At 44.1% G+C, this 27,790-nt stretch overlaps 1 protein-coding gene across 3 annotated transcripts in view; it reads right to left on the bottom strand.

The window, feature by feature from the left end:
* Window positions 1–329: 329 nt before the first annotated feature.
* LOC135909244 (igLON family member 5-like) overlaps window positions 330–27,790 on the bottom strand; it is a 351,641-nt gene continuing 324,180 nt past the window's right edge. For all 3 annotated transcript variants that reach the window (XM_065441117.1, XM_065441127.1, XM_070531658.1), the window contains exons 3-5: window positions 20,297–20,507; window positions 12,997–13,290; window positions 330–1,870 (exon numbers count right to left, since the gene is read on the bottom strand). In XM_065441117.1, coding sequence (XP_065297189.1) covers window positions 1,749–1,870; window positions 12,997–13,290; window positions 20,297–20,507 — 627 coding nt within the window. In that variant the 3' untranslated portion in view covers window positions 330–1,748. The remainder of the gene's footprint in view (window positions 1,871–12,996; window positions 13,291–20,296; window positions 20,508–27,790) is intronic.

Consider the following 27,790-nt stretch of genomic DNA (forward strand, 5'->3'; position numbering starts at 1 on the left):
GCTATGGATGTACCGAATTCTTCTGGTGGTCAAGAGGTCGAACGCCCGGCCAGAAAGACGGAGCAGCGACGCAAGCGGCGGCAAGCCGGGCGCGAGTCGACCGACCTCGAAGTTGTCGGCAAGTGCCGGGCACATGCTGACCAAGACCAGGCCAAAGGCGCGGGCTAGGCGTGGCCAGGAGACTCAAGAATAACGTGCTAAGCGACTTGCGACAATGCATGTGTGTCAGGCAAGACGGCAGAACTTGGGAACTCCGGAAGAGCACCCAGGACTGCCGCACAGAACAGAATGAAATGCCATAGCGCATGCGACGAAAAAGAAGGACACGCTACCAACAAACAACTTTACACTTTAATGGTCAACCCGCGATATCCTTTACAACCACCGTTACAGGATGCAGCAGTTCCAGTCTGATAATTACAAAAACTCACTCTGGCTCTAAAATTTGAAGGGAGAAAACAGCTGAAGGTATTAGGAGATGCCAGTGGCCAAATCTTGCGACTTGGCGATGCCTGCGCTGACATCGTTCGACTATAAGAAACAAAATCTGCGCTATAAAGGGTACAATCTTAAAATTAGCCCGCTGCTGGCAATCCTCAACCTAATGGTGAACCAGCATTATGTCCTGAAACGTAGGTAAAACTGTTGTCTATATGAGGTAAGGTTTAAAAAAAGGAATGTAATAGAACGAGGGTGATTTTTCTGCTTAGTTATTGTGCCTTTGAGCACCGGTGCACGGAATTGAGCCAGGAACCTGGGCGCTGTGCTTACAATGCATGTTTCTATGCTCCTGGTGCACCGTCACACTAAACGTTTTTTTTCCTTCTCCTTAATGTTGGTTCAAATATAATGTTTTTTTTTACTCGATTTACATATTATGTGCCTCACGGCTGCTCATACACTGAAGTGGTGATAACGCGAATCTCAAGACGTCACCGCTTTGTGTAGGGGGCATCATCTGCTCGTACATTATATACACTTGGGACAGCACGTTGAACGGAATGACGATTCAAACAGGGCGACGTGACTCTTGCATGTTTCGTCCTTGCTCGTGGAGACCACGTGGAGAACCGGCGCCGCATCAGGCGGGCATCGTTCTCAGATCGCACAGCACTGCTCGAAGCGCTGTTTCCGTGGCGACGTGCCTCGTCCACTTCACGTGCACTCAACGCTGTCCCGTGTCTCAACATTACGAGACCAAAAACACTGTTTTTTTTTCTTTCACCCCAGGGGAAATCGAAGCGCATCACCCACCTCGCAAATGAAAAAGAAAAGAAGACAGATAAAATAAAAAGGTAAAATAAACAGGAAGAAGTGCTTCTCAGGAGTCGCCGGCATCTGTCGCGCGACTGCTTCCCCTGCAACAACAGCGCGCATGGGTGTAAGGGCGCGTAACCCCGCTAGCGTGTCTGCAGCTCGGCGCGTTTCACGGGCGTGGTTTCAAGCGCTAGTATAGTGAGTGCTCCAGCGTGAAAACAAGTGCTCCATAGCCCTTATCACTCCCATCGCGAGGCGAACCGCCCCACAGTTCCAGATCACTCGGCCAACCCCCTCGCTTAGACCCCAGACTCCACACTTGTCACCACCGGGGCCGCCACGACAACACCGTTGCTCGACGCCTGGCACGCTCCGCGGCTGTGGTGTCTCTCCGGGTGTGCGTCGTTTCTCCTGTCACGCACGACACGGCGTCGAGTGCCGCTTTAGTTTGTCACAACGTCCGGCTCGTCTGGGTGGCGGCCTGTCGCTCGTCACCGGCGCCTCGAGCACACCTGGAGACACAGTGCCACGGCGAACAGCGTGAACGGCGCCGACCGGGCGCACATGGCTGCCGACGGGTGCTTGCCGTGCTGCATGGCTGCGGGGTTCTCGCCTGCGAACATGGGGTGCACACAGAAAGCGTGTCTCAACGTCAGATCCTGTTGCCTAGATACGCACATATTACCAGTTGTTTCGAAGAAGAATTGAATCTGTTATGCAACACTTATATTTATTATTATATTATATATTCCCAGTGGCAGAGATTTGTGTGATAAGTAGTGGCCATTATATCCTTCACAACGTTTATTCATGTAATGCTTTCATTTAGAGTCCATTGCCTTTATACGCCTACTACCCGGCCGGCTATCGGCCATATGTGTTCCCTTATTTTCTCTATTAGCGATGTTGTAGTATATAACCTAAATATTATTAATTCTAATTAAAATGTATAGTATTTATTTCCTAAGTATTACTGCAGCAAATCGGCTTACAGCAAAATTTCCGATGCAGTGAATGTTTACGCCAGACAGCACTGGTCTGCACACACTCGCTAACTCCCGAATCTGCATGTTCCGAGGTAATGCGCAATCTCTGTAGCCATGTATTTCGACCACTGGACGTGATACAAGAGAAGACCAACGTAGCGAAATTGGGGTGTATCTTTATTTCTGATGACTGCTCTGATGCCGTAGCAGTGGTCATCCCTGGACAATGCATAAATCAAACGTAATGCGATGCACGCCGTTCCTATCATTCCTGAAAAGCATGAGAAGCTTGTCAGAAAGTTCACGGAAACTCCAGGAGCGCATTTTCGTCTAGATATCGAAATCCTACATTACCGTGGGGCCCACCTTAAATAAGAAATGAACACTAGAAGACAACTTGACAGACAAAAATGTGTTTTGATGTATGTTTCTTTGATACTACGCCGCGTTGGTGTAGATATAGAGCACAACCACGGTCATGAGAAACGAGAAGACCAATAAAAGAAACGAAGTCAAAAAGCGTAGCACTCTTGTGCATTGCTTGATTACATAGTCGGCGCCTCTCACGTAAGACTTTGGTTAGAGTTTTGGGTTAGAGGGTGAGAAAAAAACATAAATATCTGTCTTTTATCAGTGCCATTTGAACCGGTGTTTTGGCTGCATGATAAACAGGTGGAAATAGTGTACATCTATACAATAAAAAGAAGAAAGGATAGCGGAACATAAAATCTCTGGGAAAAACAAGGGGCAAACACAGGGGTCAATGTGAGCTTATTGTCGGCGTGCACAGTAGAAGCCGAGCCGGTCATTTAGCTGTTTTGGTCGGAAGCTTCTGTTTCAGCGAGAAAGCTCCATAGCACTGTTGCACCGCAGCTTATGGTAGCCGCGTTAGCTCGTGTTCCGCCTGTGTCCAACGGATACTGCTTGAATATAGCTACACTTCTATACAAATATTCGGCTATCTGGATCAATATGATCGCTTGTATTGCTCGCTGTTTGCAAAAGCGTTAAGACACTGCTGTCGGCCCTGTTTATGGCAGCGTTTTCAGCATTTGGTAGAGTTGCAGTGATAAGTAACTCTGGTCTTTGACGGGTGGCAACGTGGGCACAACCAATCCACAATTAAATATTAGCCAGGCATGTAAAGTCAATCTGTATATTAACGATTTTACTGCACTAGTCAGCTTTAGCTAGGTATCGGCTTATGCCTCTAGCATTGCGGCTGCTTTTAACATCGCACTAAAAGTCACGGCAATAAAGGGAAAAACAATCTTCAGGTTTTTACTCGGATTCGAACCAAAAATCTCACAGCTCCAAAGTGCGTGATATTCTACTGCACCAGAGCCGCTTTGCATTTCCAACGAAGAAAAGTTGCATTTTGAGCTCATTTTCTCAGTTATCACAATGATTTTAACGGGTTGCGATAAAGATAATACCTCAAAATATGAAATTTTTGTTTGCATGATTGAAATTAAGCCTTGAAAACACCCAAGGGCTAAACGAGCAAGCAACATCCCTCGTAGTCTTCTCCCATCTTACAAAGAAACAAACTTTCTTTATTGCCATATTGTGCTCTGATTATGCATTAATGGGTCACATAAGAGTAGCATAAAATATGAAATTCTTTCTTTATTTATGATATCCCTTCAAATAGCATAATGGAGAATTCTTTAGATTTAGAAATGTGTTGTACTTCATTGTCTATATACCTGTTTTCAAAACTCCACCCTCGAATTGCGACATACACTGCCTTCGTCCTAGTGAAAGCGCAGAGTACTTATCTCACACTGCGAATCCAATTCACTAATTTACCGCTTCACTAAAATTTCCTTTGACATAGATTCCAACATGTGCAGTGGATCTGTAATCTTTTTCTTCACCAAAGATCAGCACAGGAAGTGATTCAATTGAGTTGCTAGGTGATACCAGCGCCACAGTTATTTGCAGAAAAAAATTCTAAACGCAAAACAAACCGGAAAAGCAGAAAAAATAAAAATCAAGCGTCTGGGATTGGGCTTCGCATACGAAAATCTTCATTTCTAATCACGATATTCGATTGTGAAGTTTATGCTTCGTTTTCGTCTAATATAATTTTCGTCTAATAAGTTGTTTGAGTGCGTCTAGTTGAAAGAAGAGTTATACCTTTAATGGCTTCTTAATCGCACCTTGAATTTCCTGCCAATAAGCCACCCGTGCAGAAGTACTCTGTTCGAATGTCTTGTTTTTAAATGAAACAAAAATAAAAAAACCTTCAAGACAAGACTACTCGCCTTAAGTGTATCATGGCTGCACAGGCAGAACGCTTGCTGGTTGAGGTTGTGAGCAATTTTCCTTTTCTTTTTTTTTCTTTCTCGTTATTTTTGGAGGTAGACAGATTTTTAACCAACAGGGCTGCGCTGGTTTCTGAGCTGGTTATAATTTTTTTTCTCGAATGAATGCAACGTATTTTTTTCTTTCATTTCTGTTCACGAAGTCTGCATTAGTCGGCAGTAGGAGGCGTCGTGGTGATATTGCAATTACTTGTGTCAATAATTCAACCGCCACATCAGTCAGATGTATTCGAGCAGTCTAATAATAGATGCGCCTCGAGTCCCTGCGCGATTTCTTCTTTTTTTCTTTTAGTTTATTTTTTAAGACGAAATCCTTATGTGCTCCAAGAAGCGAGAAATCCGGCGCCCACCCGGCGTTATCATCCGATGGTACCAAAACCCACTTGATCAAATGATGAGGTCGCGTTCTCAGCACTGACATGCTGCGGCTCGCACTGCAAAATCGCGCGGGAACGTGCAGTGAATGAAGGTGAAATAGTTAAGGTGAATTAAAGTGGATTAAGCTAGATTACGATGAAGTGTATTATATTAAAGCGGATTAAGGTTGGTACAACTTGTTGTAAGGTGTAATAAAGTGTGTTAATGTGGATTACAATGAATTAGGGTGACCTAAAGTGGTTTAAGGTAGCTCAATGTTGGTACAAATTAGGGTAAGGTGGATTAAGGTGGACATTTAAATGAAGATGATAACTTAGATGAGCCCTCATGCTTTCGCCTTCAAATCGGGTAAGGGTATTAAATGACTGTCAGTTCTTTTTGTTTGTATCAAAATAAAAAAGAGATATAAATTCCTTTAACGCTGTTGGTTGCTGCTTTTCACGTAATGGTAATAATACTAAAATATTGTAAAATAACAGCTAAGGTCACAGATTTGGAAGTTAGAAAGATACAATAACCTAGTTATTCAACACAATAAGTTCAATACAAGGCCCTGTAAACTCTATAACATACATAAACAAAAGGCGAAGACAGGTTGCCGTTGCTTCAGTCTTTACTGCCATTTTTTGATAACGCAAAGTTTTTTTCAATTTGCGATAGAAGTTCCTCAATGAACGTATGTATATTCAAACAGCATTGCGTGTACTCTGGGGCATATTTCCATTTCGCAATGGTGCTTCTTTTATTTCCATGATGTCTAGCTGTAACAAGATATATCTGGCATTTGTTTTATTATTCAGAGTCCTAATTTCTTTCCATTCAAGAACAAAACAAAATTTGAATATCGCAGACAATCTACAAGTTGTAATATGAACTAGCGCAAATGTAACAAAACAAAACAAAACTTACTCTTTCTTTGAAGTGCATCAGAACACAGCATGCTGGGGTGTATGCAGGGCTGAACAAAAGAAGTAGTGAAGTGAAGGAACCAAGGAATAGTACGTGCTCCAGAGCCCACGATTCCAGTTATGTTCAGTGTATACGTGGTATGACTGCAACGCATAGTGTGTAGGTGCAGCTGTTTCACGAGTAAAGCTCTCTACACACTTATTTTCTCACAGTAGCTGAAGTGAACTTGTCTTTTACTGCTGTGGCTGTGTGACGAATCGTCTTATGAAAGTGAGCGTTGGTGAACTGTATGAACAAACTCTTCATCAACGATTTTTTTGAAATAGTAACAAACGAGGCGGAGAACATTTTCAAGCCACGTTTTGTTACTTTTTGTTCTTAGGTTCCATTTCATGTACGTTCATGAAAATAAATAAACTTCATCCATTCAATCAAATAGTTACTAGTGTTCTTTCAGGCACAAGTCGTAGCGCAGGAGTGGTTAGTGCCTCTCAGAGGTGCTGATATCTCTTGACATAAATTTTAGTATTTTTTTTCTTTTTTTTTACAGTAGAAGACCCGCGTTTCTAAGGCAACGTTACATAAATTGTTAAAATTCTTGCACAAAAGTGTTTTCGAACTTGCTTGCACACATCGATTCGAAACAACGTTCTAACGCACTCCCGAAAGCTGTGAAAACAGGAGAAACGCAAGCACCACGTTGACGACAGGTTTGCTTTCCGTGTCCAATGCATTTTTTATGATCCTATAAGAGGAAGTGCCGTAAATGAGACAAAGCGCCTAGTGAACAAAGACGTAAGAATAAAGCATGCATGATTGCCATAAAACTTGTTTGCCCGTATTCTTGCGTGCCGGCAGCACATACTCTACTTTTTTTGTTTTCTTTTAGCTAAATATGTCAACGTCGTTAGCGCGCGACAGTAACCGACATTCGCAGCGGCGCGAGACCGGAGCTGAGAAGACGCTGCGGAAAATGAACGACAAAAGGGGCAGCAAACATTTGCGTAATTTGCTCGTGCCCCATCGCTCGCTATTTTTTGCCCGAAACATCGCAAACAACGCCCACGAACCGCAGCAAAGGCTTCCATAAAATGTAGTTGGCGAATTCACATTATGAAGCGCTGGCGCGCGGGGAGGGTTCTAATCAATGGTGAGCGCTGTATTGATCCGTCATTGTCAACGCTGCACTATGGCGTCGCCTGCGCTGCGAATTCGTCAGGGGTCATTAGCGGAACGACGCCCCGGAGGAACGCTTATGAGCGAGCGCCGTCGTGTTGAAGCCCGCAGCAAGCCAGCAAGCCTTTCGTTTCTTCAACTGTGCTCGTTTATTTGGCTCTGCTTTTCCATATCCTTCCCTTTCGCACTCGAGAAAAAAAAATGCGAGTCATGCTCTAAACTAGCATGCGCTCCGCGCACTCCGAACTTCTCGGAAGCGCTAAATGAGCTCGAAGAAGAAACTGTTCCGATGGCCGTTGTCAGCTGTGGCGCAGACAGCATCTCTGTCATCTGACACAAACTTCTGATATCAGTTGGGTCCGAGAAGAACAGATTTATTGACGCAAATGAAAGCATACAGTGTATTCTGTTCAACAAAGAAGACTCGAAACAAAACATGGTAACCGTAATAACGAAAAAAAAAGCGTATACAGAAACCAGGCATAGTAACAATAAAAGACAAAGATTAGCGGGTCATGATATGTTGACCGCACTTACAACTCAGGCGTGAAGGATAAAGCAGTAACTTGATTACTGGCGTGCAGTAAACACGAGAAAACATGAAGCACACTTGTGTAAGAGAGCATCAAAACCAAGCTTGTAGTATCAAAAACAGAGTGCTAAACAAAACCAGAAAAAATGTGCGGTACAAGAAAGAATATCTCCGCGCAAATAAAGCCAAAAGAAAGTAAAAAGAAAAAGAAGAGCATGCAAACACACATAAAAAATAACGTGAAGTACGACATTAGGCATTGTTACATAGAACAACTAAATTATTGCAGCGGCGCTATAACGTAAAACTATTCCAAACGCTTATATTCCAATTCTGCAATCAGCCCACCGCGATTGGTCAAAAACTTTTTTGGACCACCCCTACTTCACCTGTCTATCACGCGACGTCACGAAAACCGCTATAGCTCCCCATCTGATATGATGTGTACACACTGATTATGCATAATTTGACCGAACAAAACAAACATAGTTACTTCTGATTCGACGCCTTTTTGCCATTAGCCCTTCGCTATTGGTAAAAAGTTCTCGGGCTGCACCCACTTTACCTGCCTCTCACGCGACGTCACAAAACCGCAAATACTTACCGCTTCAAAGTGACGCGTACGCGTTAAAGGTGCATTAATATGCTGAACAAAACTGCATTTTCTTCTGTATAGCCGCACGCTGCCCCGTTCCAAAAGAAATAAAAGATGGCTGCCGCCGATCGCTCGGGCACTCGCTACTCGCCCCTGCTGGAGAGCATGGGTTTATTTGCGTGTAATAAAACTTTTTGCGTGGCCGTGTAACGTTTTCGAGAACTTTCGGCACATTTACGACCTCGTTTTGCCAACTGTTCTTTGCTGAGGATCCGTTTTAGCTTCATTCTTAAGCTTCCGTTGCATGCCGCCGCGATTGTCGACGAGCCACCGCAAGCTAAGTAAGAGAAAGCGGACCAATCGCAGACGCCGGCACCACCCTCTTCATCCGGTTATCGATATTCAGTGCAGTGGCTCGGCCCCATCGAATCCCTCTCCACTTGGGCATGCTCTTTGCCTTTTGCGAGCCAATTAGATAAAACGAGTCACTCAGTGCAGGCAATGTTATTCGTTTTTCAAGTAAATAAAAGTGACCTCCTACGAACGAGGGAAGCATTTGATTAGTTTGTTCAGACAACCCTGCGGGTGACCGCCCGATGCTTACGCGGTCACGCAAATCTGACGTCAGGAGATTGGAATTAAAACATACTGGCATAGTTTTACGTTATACGACCCCAGATGCGTAGCTCAAACCCAGGCAAGTGCGAAAGCAGGCAGTTATGTGTCCCTTGTTCTGTGCGCACGCTTACGCTTTCACTGACGTTAAGCAGCTTCAAACAGCGCGACACAATGACTAATGACTAATAACCAAATACTCTATTTCCAGGGCTGGTATACAAATGCATGCTGAACGAATACCCATAAAAAAGGAATAAGGGATCAGCAACGACAAATATTCTATTTCTCTTGTCTGTAGGGAGGGACATCAAGGATGCATGTGTCCCCGCGTGTAAACATACTAAAGGCTTCTAAATTTTGCATGCACGCGGTTCACGGTACATTTTAACTATTAGCATTTTTCAACGTAGGAGTGCAACCACCCCTCTGACAGTGGGTAGCGAGATCACTGTGCCGGGAGATTTTAAGTGACGCCGCTAGTTCACGTAAGTGGTCGTTTATGTATAGTCCCGTTCCACCGATGTACGAGAGATTACACGCGAGCGGAATCTCCTAAACGACCTCCGTGCAACATTCAACAAAATGACGGGTTTTTTAGAGCTTTGCTGTTTTATGTTTTGTCCTTCATTCACTCTTCTGCATAAGTTATGAAGCTTGTTAGAGGCGCTAAAGCATTAGCTGTAGTCCAGCCTTCTCCTCGAGTTTCAGTATGTTGTGGGACATGTGGGGTGCGATCTTATACGCGTTCCAAAATAGAACGGAGGTGGTCCGTTCCACCGAGCCGCACACGATTGGTCAATTTGAACCGTGATGAATGCGATGACGTCAATTGTGACGTGATATCTGCTGTTAATCATTCCGTGTCGTCGGCTATCGGACGAATGCAATGGAACGGAGCGCCTATTTCCCGACAAAGAGAACGGACCGCCTCCGTTCTATTTTGGGACGCGTACCAGATCGCACCCGTGGTGCACATGGAAGACAGCGACAGTCCTTTATCTTGAAGGCTGTAGTAATTGTTTCTGTTATATACAGCTTACCATTTCATTAAATAACATTACTGCAACGCTACGAAGGACGTTGGTCGAATAGCCAGCATGTCTTCTTTTGTGAACTTGTGCTGCAATACTTCGTTGCATAGAATACTCGCACGGTTGCGTCAGAGCAGCTTGTAAAAATGATTTTGTGACTATGATTTGTGAAGCAAGTTTTGGAAAATATGCACGAGAATGAAAAAAAATTAAAATAGTACTGATCTTCATTACCATGCTCAACATTTTGCTGAGTGTCAGATTCGCTTAAATCGCCGATACGTTGCTCAAACAGGAATATGTATCAATGACCGTCTACTGAAGCCATCTCGCTGAACTTTGTCAGAAGTTCAGTCGCACACCTATCTTTAAAGAAGCGCAATACAGTTAAAAAGTACCGCGAACAGCATGTAAACTAGATTTTTTATGTCTTTAGCATCCTTACACGTGCAGACGTATGCATGCGTCAGCTCTCTGTCCTTTCCCTATGGGAAAATAAAATCTGCTTTGCTGATCCTTTATTTTTTCATTTCTTGTGCATTACTTCCTCATGACTTTATATACCGTTCCCAGAAATAAAGCCTGTAGTTAATAGTCTGCACTCTGTGTTGTGGCAATTGTGTTGTCTCTTATGCCGCGTGGTTTAAAGCTGTTGCTTAGGAATATGTTGCCATCAGCCCAAATTGACACGCTAACTTCCTTTGATACTTCAAGTAGCTGTTGCTGCTGAGTCAAGCCGTCAGGAAAGAACGATATGTTTATTCGATTTCCACTGCACGACAATAGAAGTTGTGCTGACGAGTACATTCTGATAATGTTTATGATAGCGTCAGTCATCTTGGTATTAGCGACTAACCACATTACAGCTTACAGACAGCACACAACCGTTCAAAAGAAGCAAAAAAGAGAACTCAGCAAGAATATGTGAAATTCTGACGCCTATAGTATAAACAGAACGCCGCCTGCTTCAAGACAAAAATATTTCCAAGTCTTTAGTCTAACAAAGTGTGCACCCCGAAGCACATTTATTAACTTTGATGAATTAGTAAACATATAAAGGTCCCTGGATTGGTCCCGCGTTCGGACACCAAAATATTAAATATAGCGAGCGGACAACCAGACAAAGACACAAAATTCAGAGCGACGTTAATTTGCGACAGCCCGAGCCCAGAAAAAAAAAATGGCTGCGAAGCTCAGCCGATTGTGTGCAGCCATTCCGTGGCATGAAGCTCATCGCCTCTTTTGCCAAGGAAGAGCGTGGGAAATTCAACACGTTAGTAGCTGTTGACATGGTAATTTAGGAGGGTCGTACTGAAATTAATGAATTCGAACGGTAAAGAAATGATCACCTTTAATTATGGAAAAATAAGCGTTCTAACTTTCTTTATCCATCTATTTTTAGTTTTCACACAGTCTCTACTTTGTGCATATATTTTTCTCCCCAATCGGGAAGCTTGAAGACTTTCCAATAAGCTTCGTTTTAGCCTTTATAGAGATAACGCTGAAGTTCTGTAAACATCTCCTCTGGTAATCACGCATCGCTGGAATCGCATTTGACCGCATTTGTGGAGGCTGCGTTTCGCTTCCCAGTCTTCAGAGTCTCAGCACTGTAGAGCGAGAAATGTTCGGGTGCTCATTATCGTGCTGAATCATTGCTTTTTCTGTCCTTCGCCTATCGCGAGCTGATAGACTGAGCGTCTCCAGTGTTCTAACGTCTCGAGCAGCATTTATCCTCCGGTAACCTAAGCTTTGAACCATCGCCTGAAGTTCACCGTGCACTATTCCAAGCACATTGCTATTCGATTTATTGATAGTCGGTGCTCTTCTTGGGTAAGTGCACCAGCGATGTGCTTGTTGGCTTTACTCAGAAGTGGCCGAGCGCGACCCCCTTTGAGGCTGGTATTCAATCCTCGGCTCACCCGTGTTGGCACACTGCTCGAGCTCATTCACGCGTCGCCGCGCGCAAGCTGAAGCCTCTTGAAATTTGGTTTTTAACCAGAAATTCAATCGCTGCGCGTTGACAAAGTGAGACGACGTGTGCTGTCATATTGTTTGGAAGTACTCGTGGCTAGATTATGTAATCTGTTGATGCCAAATGGCTATAAATGATTGCAGAAAAGGTGGAGCCATGAACCCCCAAGTGTCCCTACCTCTGCGCTTGCTTGCAGACTTACGTACAAAAAATTGTTGATTATGTTACTTTCAGTACAGCCCTCATAAATAGCTGTCATTCAATGCTGCAAGCCCGACGCCAACTGTAAATCTTTCAACGTGCTGTTTTTGATTTTGCTGTCATCTCGTATATGGATTCTTTGCTCAAGGAGAAAGTCGTACAGAAACACAATAATTTTGCTGTCGTATGCAGCGGCTGCAGTTATGAAAAAAACATTCAATTATTATAAAACAACTTGATCAATATGTTCTAGAGATATCTTCATGCCAACATGCTCTCGTGAGCATGAAATTTTGTTTGTGTACATACTGTTGAACGCGACATTCTCCGTTTTTCCCAATTTGCCAATTTAGCAAGAATTCAACATTAACACTAACTTATTGGGCGCTTTGCCGCAAAATAAATCTTACAATACGTAAAAAACATCGCTCTCGCTCTGCTCAACGCTCCGCTAAATTCAAAATACGCAAACAAACTCGGATACTCCCTTGTTCACGATACTTCATATCACTTCATAATATTCCATATTACTTCATAATACGTCATAACACTTCATAACACTTCAGGAATTGCAGTGTTCTTTCTATGCATGCTCTCTCTCTCTCTCTGGTTTCCTATTATCTTGTCAATTTCTGCAAAGCTCGCATGAGAAGTGTTGCCAGCATATACAACGTATGCAACCTTTCCACAGAGCACAATTTAGGAATGAGCAGGTGATAAACAACCCCTTTAGGCCAACTCTCCTCCCGAAGGCCATTTTATTTTATACAAGGGACATGTACATACCTTAAATAAAAAGGCGCTCATATTACAAATTTCAGCCATGGTTGCCATTGCACGCCAAAACATCTTTCCAGCAAGTTTCAGTACGGTAGTTAGATCAACACTAATCTTAAGATATCCATCCGGAAAAGCGAACAAACACTTTGTTGAAGAACTTCCACAGATTCCATCCGCTCTCGTCGGCGCGCTCCTGGGAACCGTTCACCATTAATGCCGGTGGTGGCTCACCGTTTAACACGTGCACGACGATGCTGGCCGGCTCGGCGTTCGACGGCACGCACGAGTAGTTTCCCGAGTCATGCGGCTGCGCGTTGGCGATCAGCAACCGGCTCTGCGTCCGCGGAGACTTCTCAGTCTGCACCGAGACTCCGTGCTGGATGTCGTAGTTGATGACGCGCGCGTCGTGGTACCAGAAGACGTAGTCGGGGGGCACGGGACTTTCCATCACCTCGCAGGTCAGGTTCAGGGTGCTGCCGCTGTTCAGGTAGAGCGTCGGGCCGCCGGCGATGCTCGCCTTGCTCACTGCGCAGACGTTACGGCGCACAAGAAAATGTAGAAACATTGGCGGCGAGCCGCTGAAACATGTCATTTCCGTGCCAGCTCACCCACCTCCCAAGGTTGTGTACGCAGTGATCAGCGATTCGAACGCTTTACTCGGAGCGCGCTGCTGCCGGCGTGGTTGGCGCCACCGGTGGGCGCTGGGTGATCGCACGAAGGAGGGGGGCGAGGGGAGTGCAGTCAGTCACATTGCGTCACTGAGGCCCTTGCTCTCGTCATGTACCATAATGCATCCTCTCGGTCTTCCCAGCGCCAACCGGTGACGCAAAAAGCACCGGCAGCTGTGTGCTCAGAGTTTAGCCAAGTTTAGCATTTGTGACGTGCGTGAGCGTGACTCCGGAACGAACAGCTCACACTTAAACCGAGACAGCAAACTTAGCGCCACAAAAAGGAAGTGGCCCGCAGTGCTGCAAGGTAAGGTCAATCACATGATTTAAGGAATGATAGCTTTATGGCATCGTAATAAATTATGTACTGCGATAACATGAAGCCCTTGTACGCTGAAATATTGTTAAGAATAAAGCTCTCACCGTCGTGGTGTAGAATCCTCTATCATAAAGTTTGCTGCTGCTAATAGTGCACGGAGCTCTCGTGTTGGAATTGTTCGGCTAAGATGGCACGAACAATGTTTAACATGGAGTTGCCTATAATTCGTGCTAGCGGTATCGAACATTCTTGCACAGGTATTTCTTAGTCTTTACTTTTATAAATTTTCAAGCTATAATAGTTCTCTAAACGTACGAAGGCAAGAAGTCTATTCGTTCGAAATAAACACTACGAATTGTTACGTTCAAAACCCAATGTATTGTTCTTACTAATTTATTATTGTTTGTTAACTCTTTGGTTCTACGTGCCCAAATCACTCTATAGTTATGAGGAACGCCACAGTGAGGGACTCTGAATAGATTTCGACTACCTGGGGTTCTCTAACCTGCATCGAATGCACGATACGTGGGTGTTTTTGCCTTACGCCCCCATCATTTTGTTGAAAATAGTAATATTACAAAGACACAAAGTTTTTTGAAAACAGAATAATAAAGTGAAGGTTAATCCGCGTTCTGTTCATTAGTATCATGCATGCAGGCTTAACCCACATATTTGCAGCACACAAAATTAAGACCTCGGATTGTGGAAGAAAGGAGTAGACCGGACAGCGTTTTACTGTGTTCTTCTTTCTGCGACGGATATTGTACTAAAATATCGGCTTATCGAGGTCTAGCTCTCATTAATGATGTTCGACCTGCCGATGGTACGTGTTCTTTATGTTTCCATGCAACACGAATGTTTTGGACAAGCAAGGGTCTGTCATTGCAGACAATGAAGAAAGCAAATCGCCTACGACCAAATTCGCGAAGTTTTTTTTTTTTTTTTCTTGCGTAAGTGACGCTTGCCATAAGCTGACTGGCTTCACTAACAAAATGTTTCACATCATCACATCACGAGTGGCTAGAATTCGCTCTTACGAATACTATAGCGTAAAGGTGCTCGTCAATACTGTTGGCAATATTCAGTTGAAGCTTCTTGCTGTTCGCTTTCTCTGGTTGTGTTTTTCCGTCTCGCATAAGTGCGGAAATATTTGCAAATGCAACGATGGAACTTATGCTAAACGCCGAAGCAGAGGAGAGGAACACAGAAAATGAGATTCCAGTAAGCCTGGCTTCACGCCAACAGTATTAGGCATACATGCATATAAAAAGAGCAAGCAGCCTCCCCTAGTGCGTGTACAAAGTGATACAAAAAAAATATGCGCACAAACTGGACGTACAAATAAGCGCTCAAGCAAGTGAAAGTGGATCGCATGAGAAAGATGAAGCCCATGCACATAAACAGTCGAGCAGGGTGCAACAGCACCGCAGCACAGGCTGCTACCATGCATAAGCACAGTTGAATGCGTCAGCAGGCAAGTACAACGATAAAGTACAAAGATGAAGTTGCGATGCAACCAAGCTCGTTTGATGCCACTGTTTACGCATCAGCCCTTCAGGTTCTCTGTCTTAAGAAAGGCGTATTTTCACCTTTTATTTGGTTTCATATGTATGCGCGCGAAAGTAAACGCATACGTGCTTTCACGTTCCCATACACTTAGAAACAAATAAGCATAAGAAAGGCGGAACCTCAGCGAATATTTTCGGACCGGCCCACTAACGTACTCTCGCAGGCAGTTTACCTTGCTAAAGCTAAATCTGCGATCACCGAAAACGGGTAGTTGGCAAGGGGCATTTACACACACGCCACGAACGCAACAAGCTGCGGTGGGACAGAAGAAGTAAACAACCGATCGAAAAAAAAAGGAGAGATTGCGTGTAAGGCCGTGACATAGAGTCACGGGAAATGCGCGCGAGGGCAGAGCCGAAATGCCGCAACTCGCAGTCGCGCAATTCTATTCCATCGAGGCCGTCGAGCTTCCGCATCGAAATGCGTCACGATCAGAGGCACAGCACCCGTCGTCGCAAACAGTGCGGCGCACCTAGCTCGCACACTGCGCAGTGCGTCCCCGGCAGCTTTCTCTCGCTCGCCGAGCCAGTGTCGCAAATTTCCAATTCTATCAGGCACCGCACGGCAGCGGGCCGCCGAGACCGAGAGCCGGGGGGGGGGGGGGGGGGAGAACGACGAGCGTGCTTCGCCGTTTCAGTAATGACATTCAGCAAAGAACACAATCAAATCTGCCTTTCCGTATCTTCTCGTACTCTCTTCTTCCTATTTTTTTGTCCCCGTCAAGCAGTGACCCGCTGGCTCGAATCAAAAGAGGCTAGCCTGGAACAAAAGAGTCGACTCCATACAAATGAATTCGCGAGCTCCACTGTTTGCTTCGGCTGAGGGCCCATCTACATCAGTGAGATACTTGGTTCCTGTTTCGGGTATTATTTTTGATTTTCTTTAGTTGGTTCTTTACTTTGTCGCAGCTCGCGATCTAGGCGTCTGTTCGTTTCGTAGTTGGACTTGGTTCCTTTGTTTCGGCACGTTTCTCACCCTGGAGGCGAGAATGTGTCTAACGGCGAGATGAAAGCGAGGATACCGCTGTCGGCTTCGGCAGGCTGCGCGTCCCCTGACACGATGTCGAGGAGCACGAACGGCTACTGAAGCCCCTAAAGTTTATGTTTAACTTAAAATATTCTCAACAGATTTTGCGCCTTAAAGAAAAGTGGCCTATGGGATAATGATCCTAATAAATGCGCGACGATGCTTTAGTGGTCCTACTTTACTATCATTATACTACGCCTTGAATCACATCCATATTACTTAGTCTGTATCATCCCGGGGTTGTGCGTATCCCACACATTTACTTCTGTTACAGCATTTAAACAATCAAGACATCCTGTTAATCACCTTCAGTTCTTTCCACAGCGATGCCCTTGAACTCTATCTGGAATATGAAATGTTTCCGCTAACACTTATGATTAAATATCACCTAGCCATCACTCTATCCAAGACTATAAGCAACCTAATTCGTATAATGTATTTGACAAGGTATGCCTTTACAATTTGAATAAGACCAGGCTTGCTTTGAATAACAATTTTCTCCTACCAAAAGTACGCAGTAACTATGGGAAACACACGACCCAATCTGCAGCTGTAGCATTTTGGAATAACCTATCTAAGGATTTAAAACAATATGTATTCTTTGTTATCATTAAGAAAACGCTAATCATATTTCTAATAGATGTTTGAGTTCACGATTCTAATCTTTACTAGTACTGTTTTTTTTTCTATGCGAATTATGTTTCATAGTTCCGCTTAGCAGTCGTTGCTAATGTATAATCACTGTTGCTTACTCGCTTCTCTTCATGCACCTCAGAACAGAAGGTCCCCTTACAGCCTTGAGCTATGGGACCTCTTTTTGCATATCAGACCCAATATGTACCACTTTTCTGAATAATAAACGTTCTTTTGATGTGTAAAAAAAAGCAGGTGGTCTCGCCGAACGCATTACGCGAAGTCGATAACCTGAAGCGTGCGCACACTTTGCGCGCAGCGTTTGTCAAAAAATCGGAAGTAATACAGTGGCGAAAGAAAGCAGGAGAAATTACTAGTAGGCCTTTGCGTGTTTGGCTACAGTGAGTCTAGTTCTTGCGAAAGCAAAATGCCAAGGAAGAAAATTGGAGACTTATAGCATTAAAGTGTTTATTTAACCTTTCTGATGGTTTGCCAAATATAAGCAGTTTTTTTTTCTTTCCAGTGAAGTACACCGAAAAAGTTGTGATAATTAAAGGAATAACTTGGGACTTTCTTCATAAACGGGTTTCCTTCCCTCCCTCCCCCCGTTTCTGTTAAAGAAAAGAAAACTTCCTTGTACTTTTCTTATATATTCGATTTACGTCGGTAGATTGGACAACACACCTATTTGCAACTGGCGCCATGCAACAAAAATGAAAAATTATTCTGAATAATATTGCGCGTTAACTCATACAAGAAGAAACGAGAGAAGCAGGTAGACAGACTCTCGTTTCTTCTTGTCCAATTTAACACGCTGTTTCACTCATCATGCTTTATCAACAAGCCTAAATTTCAACTCCGAAAAATTAAGATTTTTTTTTTCAAAACATAATTACATGTTCTTCTGTTCGCTGGAAGACCGCACTGTTCAGTTCGAACCTGACAGCACAACTCTGGGCCGTCCCGAGGAAGCCACTTCGAGACAAGGTCTCGGAACCGCGTCCGCGGCGGGTACCCAGACCCACTAAAAAGACGCCAGACTCAAATCTTATTGACTTGAAAATAAAGTTTACTCCCTATCTCTCTCTCTCTCTCTGTTCGCAGAGCATCTTATGCCAGCAGATCTATCAGCTCTGCACACTATCTTCCTCCCTATTTCTGTCCTCTTTTAGTCCCTTCTCTTCCTTCGCCGCAATGCTGACAGATGTTCAGGTCTCAGCCACGCACTAGCTACTTACGGTGCGGCCAGGTGGACTCTTATTTCTCTGGTAATCAATATTTATTTCTCTCTCTGCCTCATGCTGCTGCACAGCATGAAATTTAGGCCTTTCCAATACAATCAGGCAAGCTATGCGAAATGTCAATTCCTTCTGCATAATGCAGCTAACACGATGGCTTTCATTGATTCTGCGGTTCAAGGCCAACAATTAAGAATGGTAAATTAGTGTCCACAATTCAACAATCAGTGACAAGAGCTACACAAGAGCTTTCTATTTTTCAAGCAACGCTTGTATTAACTCACAAGTGGCATTGTCGTAGTCACGTAAAAAACCCAGTTTCTTCCGGAACAGAGCAGCGGCGGGAAAGAGTGTTTTGATGAGTTGAGAATTGCGCCGGCGCCGGAGCTTGAGCCATTATCAAGGATTTCAGATACATAGGCGCGTGCTCAAGCCATGAGCGCAACCAATCAGAGCCGTTTTGCTTCCACCGGGGAGGGAAAGGGCAGGAAAGGGTGTCGCGCGCGCTGCGCCGGCTTCGTTTCAGTTCAGTTCAGTCTCGGCAAACGGATGGGACGGCCACGCGATGTGCGTTCCCCATAGGAACGGCCAGCCTTCGACGAGCGGTGGTGAGAACTCGCCCGTGAATAGGCTCGCCGTCAGCACGCTGATCCAGCCGTTAGAGCAGCCCGAACCCAGGAAATCCGACAGCAACGAGAAGATCCCGAGCTGAGGGGGTGGGAGGCCGGAGCAATCCGGCACCGTCACCTGTGGGTGACTTAACCGTAGGGAAGGTCAGGTACACGCCGGACAAGCTTCGCTTACTCCCATTTTCTAGTGGGGGATGGTTAGCCATTTTCCTCCCCTTTCTTTCTTTCTTTCTTTCTTTCTTTCTTTCTTTCTTTCTTTCTTTCTTTCTTTCTTTCTTTCTTTCTTTCTTTCTTTCTTTCTTTCTTTCTTTCTTGTCATATACGTATAGAAGCAGCTGCTAACGGATCTGAGGAGCAACGTAGGCTGATAGAAAAGCGGTCGAAGAAACGTACATGCAATTGAACATAATATAATATATGGGGTTTTACGTGCCAAAACCACTTTCTGATTATGAGGCACGCCGTAGTGGGGGACTCCGGAAATTTTGACCACCTGGGGTTCTTTAACGTGCACCTAAATCTAAGTACACGGGTGTTTTCGCATTTCGCCCCCATCGAAATGCGGCCGCCGTGGCCGGGATTCGATCCCGCGACCTCGTGCTCAGCAGCCTAACACCATAGCCACTGAGCAACCGCGGCGGGTCAATTGAACATGTCGTGGTGCAGTTCCATAAGCGACTGACCCAGAACACCGGTGCCATCTGTTAGGGTCGCTACACTTTTCATTCATGTCCTGTCAGTGTGAGGGTAGACAAGAGCCCACATTTACATGATAGTTATGCATTCGGGTGCTTCTTAAGAAGAAGCCCAGGCGTATTGTGGTAGTAAGCACCTAATTAACAATAAAGGCCAAGGAATGACAAACAACTCTTACGGATGAAAATCTATATGGATTTGGGCCCAATGTTTTATAACTTGCTAAACAAATTGAGCAGGAATTGCTGGGCTCACTCAGCTTCGTTATGTATAAGTTGAATTATAGGCGCAGGTAGGTTGCACTGAGGAAAGACAAGAGACAGTGCCTCAGTCACGTTCGCATTCACAAATATTCTCCTCCCGAGATAAGTACTTTTTCTGCAAAATGGTGGCTGCTTGGGCTGCTTGGTGAAACATTGTTTAAACAAGCAAAAAACCTTTCTTAGCGCGCAATTCGTAGAATGGAAGGAGTCCTGTCAACTTCTTTCCTAAGAGTCCTGCCAACTTCCTCCTTCGCTCTTACAGATTTCTTACTAAAAATGTTTTTTTTTTTTACTTAAACAATGCGTTGTTTGTTTCACCTGCGTTCGGAAACCCGCCCCAAATGATAGCGATTGAAATAACAAGAAGAAAAATAACGTAGCAGTATGCCGCTCATGACAGGAACCTACGCATAATAAAAGTTTTACGCATATATTCGACCTGGCTTCATCCATGCAGGCAAAAAATAGGGACATTGCAGTGTTTGCTTACCAATGACGTTGAGCGCGATGAAACGCGAGATCTTGGGCAGCGTGCTGACTTGGCACTCGTACATTCCGGCGTCCTTCTTCTGGGGATACTGGATCTGGAGCATCCACAGGTCCGAGTTGTCCATGTGTATCGCCTGGAACCGCTGGTCCGAGGTGTACGTGAACCGGCCAACTGTCAGAACGTGTAGGTCGCGCCTCCTGATCCACGACACCTGCGAACGAGTCAGGAGGCGAGAGTTAAAGCAAAATTGATGACACAGATTATCAGTTGGCTGTGTGCAAAAGAAGCTGAGAAAACTGGGCTGTCATTGTCACCCTACAAAGTTCACTCTTTCGTACCTCTGTATTGCTTTCAAGGAAAATAATGCGCCTGTTGAACATTTCTTCTTCTCGCTAATAGCAAACTCAAATTCGGCTATCGCAAGCATTTATTAATTTAAACCCACTCAGTCAAAATAACCAATAATAGATTTGGTTTGATATAACATATTTTCAAAAATCTATTAGCCTCTTCTTGGAGAAAAAAGAAAATCGTTGATTCGCAAAGACAATAAAAGCGAAACTTCTGTTATTGAATTTAACACCCGTAGTCGGTAGCATCAGGCTTACGTCACTCATCCCACTGTCTTTTCTTTGTAATTCCTCTATTTGTGAGCAAAAATGTTTCCCGGATAAAACTTTTTTTATAGCAATGTTATAATTCAATAATAATAGGCACCTAGCCAGTACAAATCAGATACCGACAGAATAGATGACACCATGGGGGCTGTGTGCTATTAATATTTTTATTGACATCATAGAAGTGGACGTTGGTGCACAAATACAGCACCAGTCATGTCTTGGATCTTAATCGGGTGGTACAGTTACTACATAACTCTGTGTACTTTTTAGCATGGTTTTGTAGTGTTCTTCGTAATGATGTCACCACCCATTTTCTATCCAGCTCTTGCCAGAACTCTGCTCTTGAAAACTTACCATACCTGGCATTGTTGCCATGCAAGCTATGAACATAGTATGACTATTATTTCTATTTAATGTCCTTTAAGGGAACCCTAGGCCATGCTATAAACAAACTACACCAATTCATTCTTCCCGCTTGTAATTAGTCAAGGAAAGCACGCCACTGTATGGAATTATTTATAAAGAAAAAAACATCACGACCCTTCTACTCTATGAAGATGGAATGGCAGCGAAAGATGACGACAGTCAAAGCTCTTCGGTGTATAAAAATAGCGAATAAATGACCCATGTGAGATTAGAGAAGTTGTACAGCTAACAGATAACAGCGCCAGAAGTGACCAGTTAGGATATATTTCGCGCGCCGTCCGGTGTGATTACCAATGGCGAGCAGGAGAGGGTGGTACCATGACGGCTCATAGTGGGCCATGTAAATTAAGCACAGCAGTATTTGCACACTCACTACAATATATTTGCTGAGGAATGACAGCCTTGTTTGTGATCACTACAAACCTTGCCACACACGCTTGAGAAAGCTTTGAAGCAAGCGTCACATCGTACCCGACAGGCCCACTTTAAACAAGTCTGCGTAGATTGACCGGAGTAAGGTGCAGGGAAGAAGCACTACCAAAAAAAAAGTAATTAAGAAAAAGAACGAGTTTTTTTTCGGTAATTACAACCCCCTCTGTGATAAGCGTGGCCGGTTTTCTGTTGCTGTGAGTTGGGAAATATAGACAACGGGTGCAAAGCTGCACAAGCACTCCGCACTGAAAGTTCTGCCCTCGTGTGGGCGTTTTTGTCTAGACGCAGGAGGAAAGCGGCGAGTTCACAGCCTTGGGCAAATTGCTTTTTCGTGTCAACGTCTTCCTTTCCCGATTTGCCGCTTCAGTCTACGAGCAATGTCTCAACCACAGCAAACTAATTTCTTCTCCCGTGCACTCAGTCGACGCCGCCTCGTGTCTACTACAGGTCTCCGCGCACACTACAGCCACACTGCACGCATTCATGAGGCCGGTTCGTGCAGCGGCAGGCTTTCTGCGAAGAGAGTCGCAAAAATCAACGCCGCCCTCTTTCCTCTATATAGTGGTGGCTCGAAGGCTTCGACATGAAACGGGAAAAGAAACGCACTTGAAACACAGACAAAGAGTGCCAGTCGTGCTGGGGGCGTGTGGGAACGCGGCGCACCATTCAAAGCACGCGCCGGGATACGCCAAATTGCTTCGTGTCTCGGCTGCCAACGCGGGTCGCCCCCCCCAGTGGCGGTGGAGCCTCGGCTTTAGTCGGCGCACGCGCGCCGTGAATCTTGATAGGCAAATTGTCGCGCGCGTTTAGGCGGCTCGCGCGCGCCTTTGCCGCCGTTGCTGCTACACGCGGAGGCGACTTAATGGAAGCTTCCCGGAGATGGCGCGAAAGGAAGAAACATTTCGCGCCTTTTCGGCTGCCCTTCCTCCCTTCGACGACTATGTAGAAACTCCTTTCTAGTATACTATTCGCGCTCACAGAGCGCACGTGACAGCACAGAAAAGAGAGAAATCGAAGCCTCCTTTAATAAAAATCGGTGGTCTCTGCGAATGAATGATGCGCCGATGGCATCGATACGAAGGCTTTGTGCAGCAGGTGTAGTAATGGTAAAGGAACGGCATGATAACTGCGTCCGGCGTCGCAAGCGTACATAATCGCGAGCGTACAAAATAAATTTAATGTTGGTTCTAGCTACAACCCTGAGCGAAGGAGATTGATATGAAGATGATTAACACAATAAAAAAGAGGTATAACCCTTCTAGGTGTGTAAGCTATGGAAACAGATTCTGCAATTTCAACAAAACAACTGTCTTCACTTCGTGTGATACTTACTTACAAAAAGAAAATTAGAAAATGAGCCTCTCTTATCATCTTATTTTTCTCGCACCTTTCATATGGGAGTGTTAGTTAACGAAACAGCTTTTTCGATGTGCGTGAGGAGGTGAACCATTGGCACGAGAAAACACCGCTAAGGGGGCAAATTTCTTTGGTATGCATTGGGTCATTTCGGTGAGGAAATTCACAAATCCCAAACGACAGCTAACAATGTCAAGGGTGTCATCAAACTGTTTCTCGTTTGACCCAGAATGTTGATATTTACGACAGCTGCATTCGCACATAACCCAACTGCTTGTAAAGTCCGTTAAAGTAGCGACGAAAGCGAGCCGAGGGGAAACGGCTGTAAATTCCTAAACATTACAACGCGTCTATCTAGGCAACACTTGACAGTGCGCTTTACGGCATAAAACAAACCAATAAAGAATATTTTGCCTGTTGTTTACGACTTGATTCAGACTTTGATGGCGGACAGCCGGCTGGACGTGTTTTCGTTAAATTAAGAAAAAACAAACATAGAAAGATGGGTAGGGGTGGAAAGCTTCAGCTCTAGAAATTTACTAGTGAGCCATACACACGCCATGAAACACGGCTAATTTTTGGCGTGGCTCTCAAAGGTTCTGCATGGGAGGCAAAAGAAGGATATTTTCGATATGGCCAGTGTGCGCAACATTTATGACTGCTGTCTTTATTCGTACTTTGGGATACAGTTTCGAATCGAAGTCTGCGGAATGTACGTACGGCCAGCGTCGAAGCGAATATCATGGTCATTCATGCGTTAGTTACGACCGATATGGCCGTTCTGACCACATACTGGTATTGTAAATGACATTTAGGGACACGTAGAAGGATCTAGGTTCGAACATAAAGTTCGAATATTATTAGCATTTTATCGGATCAGTGGTGCATATATAAGACTGCTCAATCATGGACGAGCCCTGTGTTCTGTTGAACTAGCATTTGTAAGCATTATATCTAAGTTATGTCTAAGATAAAGCTTGCCGGCGTACAGTGACTGGTGTCTAATGCTTACCACGCGTGCTGCAAATAAAAAATAGCTATTTGGGTAAAGCAATAACGGTTAAACGTAGTAAATTTCAAAGATACCTAAAACAATATTTTGAAATTACATGGTCAAACAGGTGCATATGTCACGACGCGATCTTTTTACTACAGAGCCAACTGAAATCAGCACATTTCATGATACACGTGACGACGGCTGTCATTTATCAGTATGAGTCGAAACTAAGGAGCTGTCGCTTCCAAAAAAAGCAGACTCTCCAACAAATTAAGTATGCTGTTTGATGGTGAGTCTGCACTTACCACCTGTACGTTATTGTTCAGTGAGTACGAAATCTATTGCGAACGTTACCTTTTTTTTTGTTCGGGTAAACAAAAATGTATCGTTCTCACACTTGTGCATCCACTTTACGAGTACTGTGACATCAGTCAACATCAACAATCAAATAACTTTCGTACCAAGTCGCTTAAACAAAGTTAGAGTTTCGAACACGAAGGCTACTGACCCTTTTCGCGGAGCACTTTGTTCTAGAGAAACGAGATGGCGCTTTCGGCGGCACGCCACCTCAGCGACAGCGCAGGAATGTGAAACCATTACCGCTTCTACCTTGCTTCTGTGCAATCAGCTGTTGGAAATGCAAACTGAGTTTTCGCTGCCGTATTGTGCCCCGATCATGCTGCAAATTCTGGAGTGGTGGCTTGAAGACGTGTGCAGTAGTTTGCTGCAAATGTGACTCGCATTATGAGGACTGAAATGAATCTGTGTGGCCAAGTTCGCGGACCGCTGACTGAACTGTCCTTGTTACCGGCACTTCGAGATGTACGGCTTTCCTCGAGGATACAAAAACTTGCTCATCCTGCAGCGCTGCATCGCTAACCTTCAATGAAAGGGCTTCAGTCCCAGAACATCGGCAAAAGTGAGTACCGCTCGTTAAGCAATGACAAAGGGAGTAGCGCCACTTAGTGTGACAGTAACTGGCACGCAAACTTAGGCCAACTCTATCGCCAATGTATCAAGAATAAGTGAACGGGCGCACACTATGCAGGGTGTCCCGCGTAACTTGAGCCAAAGATAAAAATGTGCAAATGCCACGTAGCTGGACAGAACAAAGGTGATGCCTGTTGTCGTCCCTTGGAAATATTGACATATATTTTCTTTAATTCCGCCTAATTAGATAATTAGCCTTAAATAATTATTCAAATTATCGTATATTGTAATTAGATGAAAAGTGTCAATGAGGAAATTGTAGAATGACATGAAAAACTCTCGATACAGCTTTCTATTGCTCGATACGTGCTACATAAGAGGGTTTTTCCGAACGTGAAAGAAACCCGCGAATATATGCGAAACTGACTCACGACTGGCCTCTGCAGGGACTTTGCGTGTCCCTGCAGATGAATTGGTAGTGCATCAAACGCGCAATGCGAACACGTGGGATCGTTCCCCAACCGCGGAGAGTTGTTTTTTCATCCACTTTCAATTCCAATAATTTATAATTTCTTTAATTCTATTAGTACGTACAAGCAATCTCCCCTGTGTTGTCTTTGGTGTCTTTGTGCCTTGGCTTCTTATGATATGATAAATAATAATCAGGCCCCTTGGTTAAACCCCCCCCCCCCTTCTTCTCGTTCATTACATAACGAGATTCTCGAATCCCGCAACATTGATGCGTTCAGGTAGCATGTGTGGGTTTATTGACCAGTTGCCTTCACCAAAAGAGACCACGTACAGAGTATTCAGAGAATACAGAGTATTCTTACTGCTTTAAAGATGACGTGTACACGGGCCAGAACAAGCCCTCAGTAAATCACCTACGAAGTTTAGGTGTTCCGTCTCTTCCATCAGGGGATTCAAAAGAAAAGAGACAAGACGAAAGAAATCGGTTGCCCTAAAGCAGACGTATATAGATGGCAAGTAATATGAACGAACATTAATTATCTTGTAAATAGGAGAACAAATAACTTGGGTGTCGCTCTGAAAGGACTCAAAACCCGACACACACAATTTGAACGTAAGCGTAAAAGTAATTAAATATTGTTAAGCATATATTTTTAATAACTAGCGTCGCGTTATTTGCTAATGCGATGCTCAGGTCGACAGCTGGTAGGTAGGGCACTAAGGACTCTTTCCTCAGAAGTAAATTAGGTATCATAACAAGACTGAATTTAGTTGGAATATACGGAATATGGTCACAGCTGACGAAGTGGTGGCGAATTATTTTCCCAAGTCCTCTGCCATAAATTGTCTCGAGGAATATGAACACAAATTTCAAGTCCAATAATCTGGTCAGTGTTCCATTTCCCGTGCACTAGTTGAAGAATGTGTGGCAAATGGACAGTTAACGGGACTAACACTGCGAGGTTTTCAAAACTGGCACATTTATCTACTATATCAGCTTCCCATTTTGGTTTTGTCGCAGGAAAATCAACAGAAACAGCATTATTAACTATGAAGGAAATTATATTAGAGTCATTTGAAGAAAAAGAACTAACTCTAGGGGTTTTCGTGGATTTTTCCAAAGCATTCGACTCCATAAATCACAAAGTATTATTCCTTAAACTTGAACACTCTATGATTTCGCGGTACATTCCTTCAGCTTTTAATAACATATTTAGAGCACCGCCAGCAACGGGTTGTAATTAACAATTCTTCATCGCACTTTAGATCCATTCATTCTGGGGTGCCGCAAGGCAGTATTCTCGGACCTGCACTCTTTACCATCTATATTAACGACATTGTGAATATTGACAACAGCGCTAAATGTATAATGTATGCAGATGATGTCAGCATTTTGTTTAGGGCTAAAACACTTAATGACTTGACATTAAACGCTAATGAAACTCTGCGCAAATCGGTCGAATGGAGTACTGAATGTTTATTGGAAATTAACGCTACCAAAACTAAAGCTGCACTTTTTAGACCTAAGAACAAACCACTAGAATATTTACCTACAGTAACGCTTGGTTTTCAAAGCATTGAAATAGCGGAGTCAGTAAAGTGCCTAGGTGTGACACAGCAGTGCAATCTTTCATGGGACATACACATCGACAATCTGGTTAAAAAACTTGCAAAATGCACAGGCATGTTATACAGAGTCCGCTCTCTACTACCTCTGAGTGTTAGACTTTTAGTTTATAATGCACTATTTTTATCTAGCCTTTCATATTGTCATCTGGTGTGGGGTACAACAACATGGTCAAATACATATAGGTTAAAGTACACAAAAAGGTCATTCGTATCATTGCGAATGCCCCGTTTACTGCTCACACTCAACCTCTTTTCGCATCATTAAAAGTAACGCCAAAAAATGACCTATATAATTTATTGCTAAGTAAACGATATGAAAGAAAACGGAAAAATCATGACGCATTCTTTGATGACACAGCTAACTTACGGCCCAAAGTTAATTACTACCGAACACGTAACAACGACGTCTGGTATGTGCCATCCTTTCGTACTAATTGCGGTCGTCAAATGCTCCGACATATAATTCCAACTCTTCTTAATCGGCGCAATGAGCACTGAAAACCTAACGATACGGGTGTTTTTTACTGCAAGTTTGCGCCTCCTTCCTCTTTTTTTCTTCTCTTATTCTTATTCTTTGTTTTGCATTCTTTAGTGTTCCTGAGCGTTTCGTGTTAATTCTGCCGCCTTCATTTA

This window comes from Dermacentor albipictus, chromosome 1 (assembly GCF_038994185.2).
Source record: "Dermacentor albipictus isolate Rhodes 1998 colony chromosome 1, USDA_Dalb.pri_finalv2, whole genome shotgun sequence".
Lineage (NCBI taxonomy): Eukaryota > Metazoa > Arthropoda > Arachnida > Ixodida > Ixodidae > Dermacentor > Dermacentor albipictus.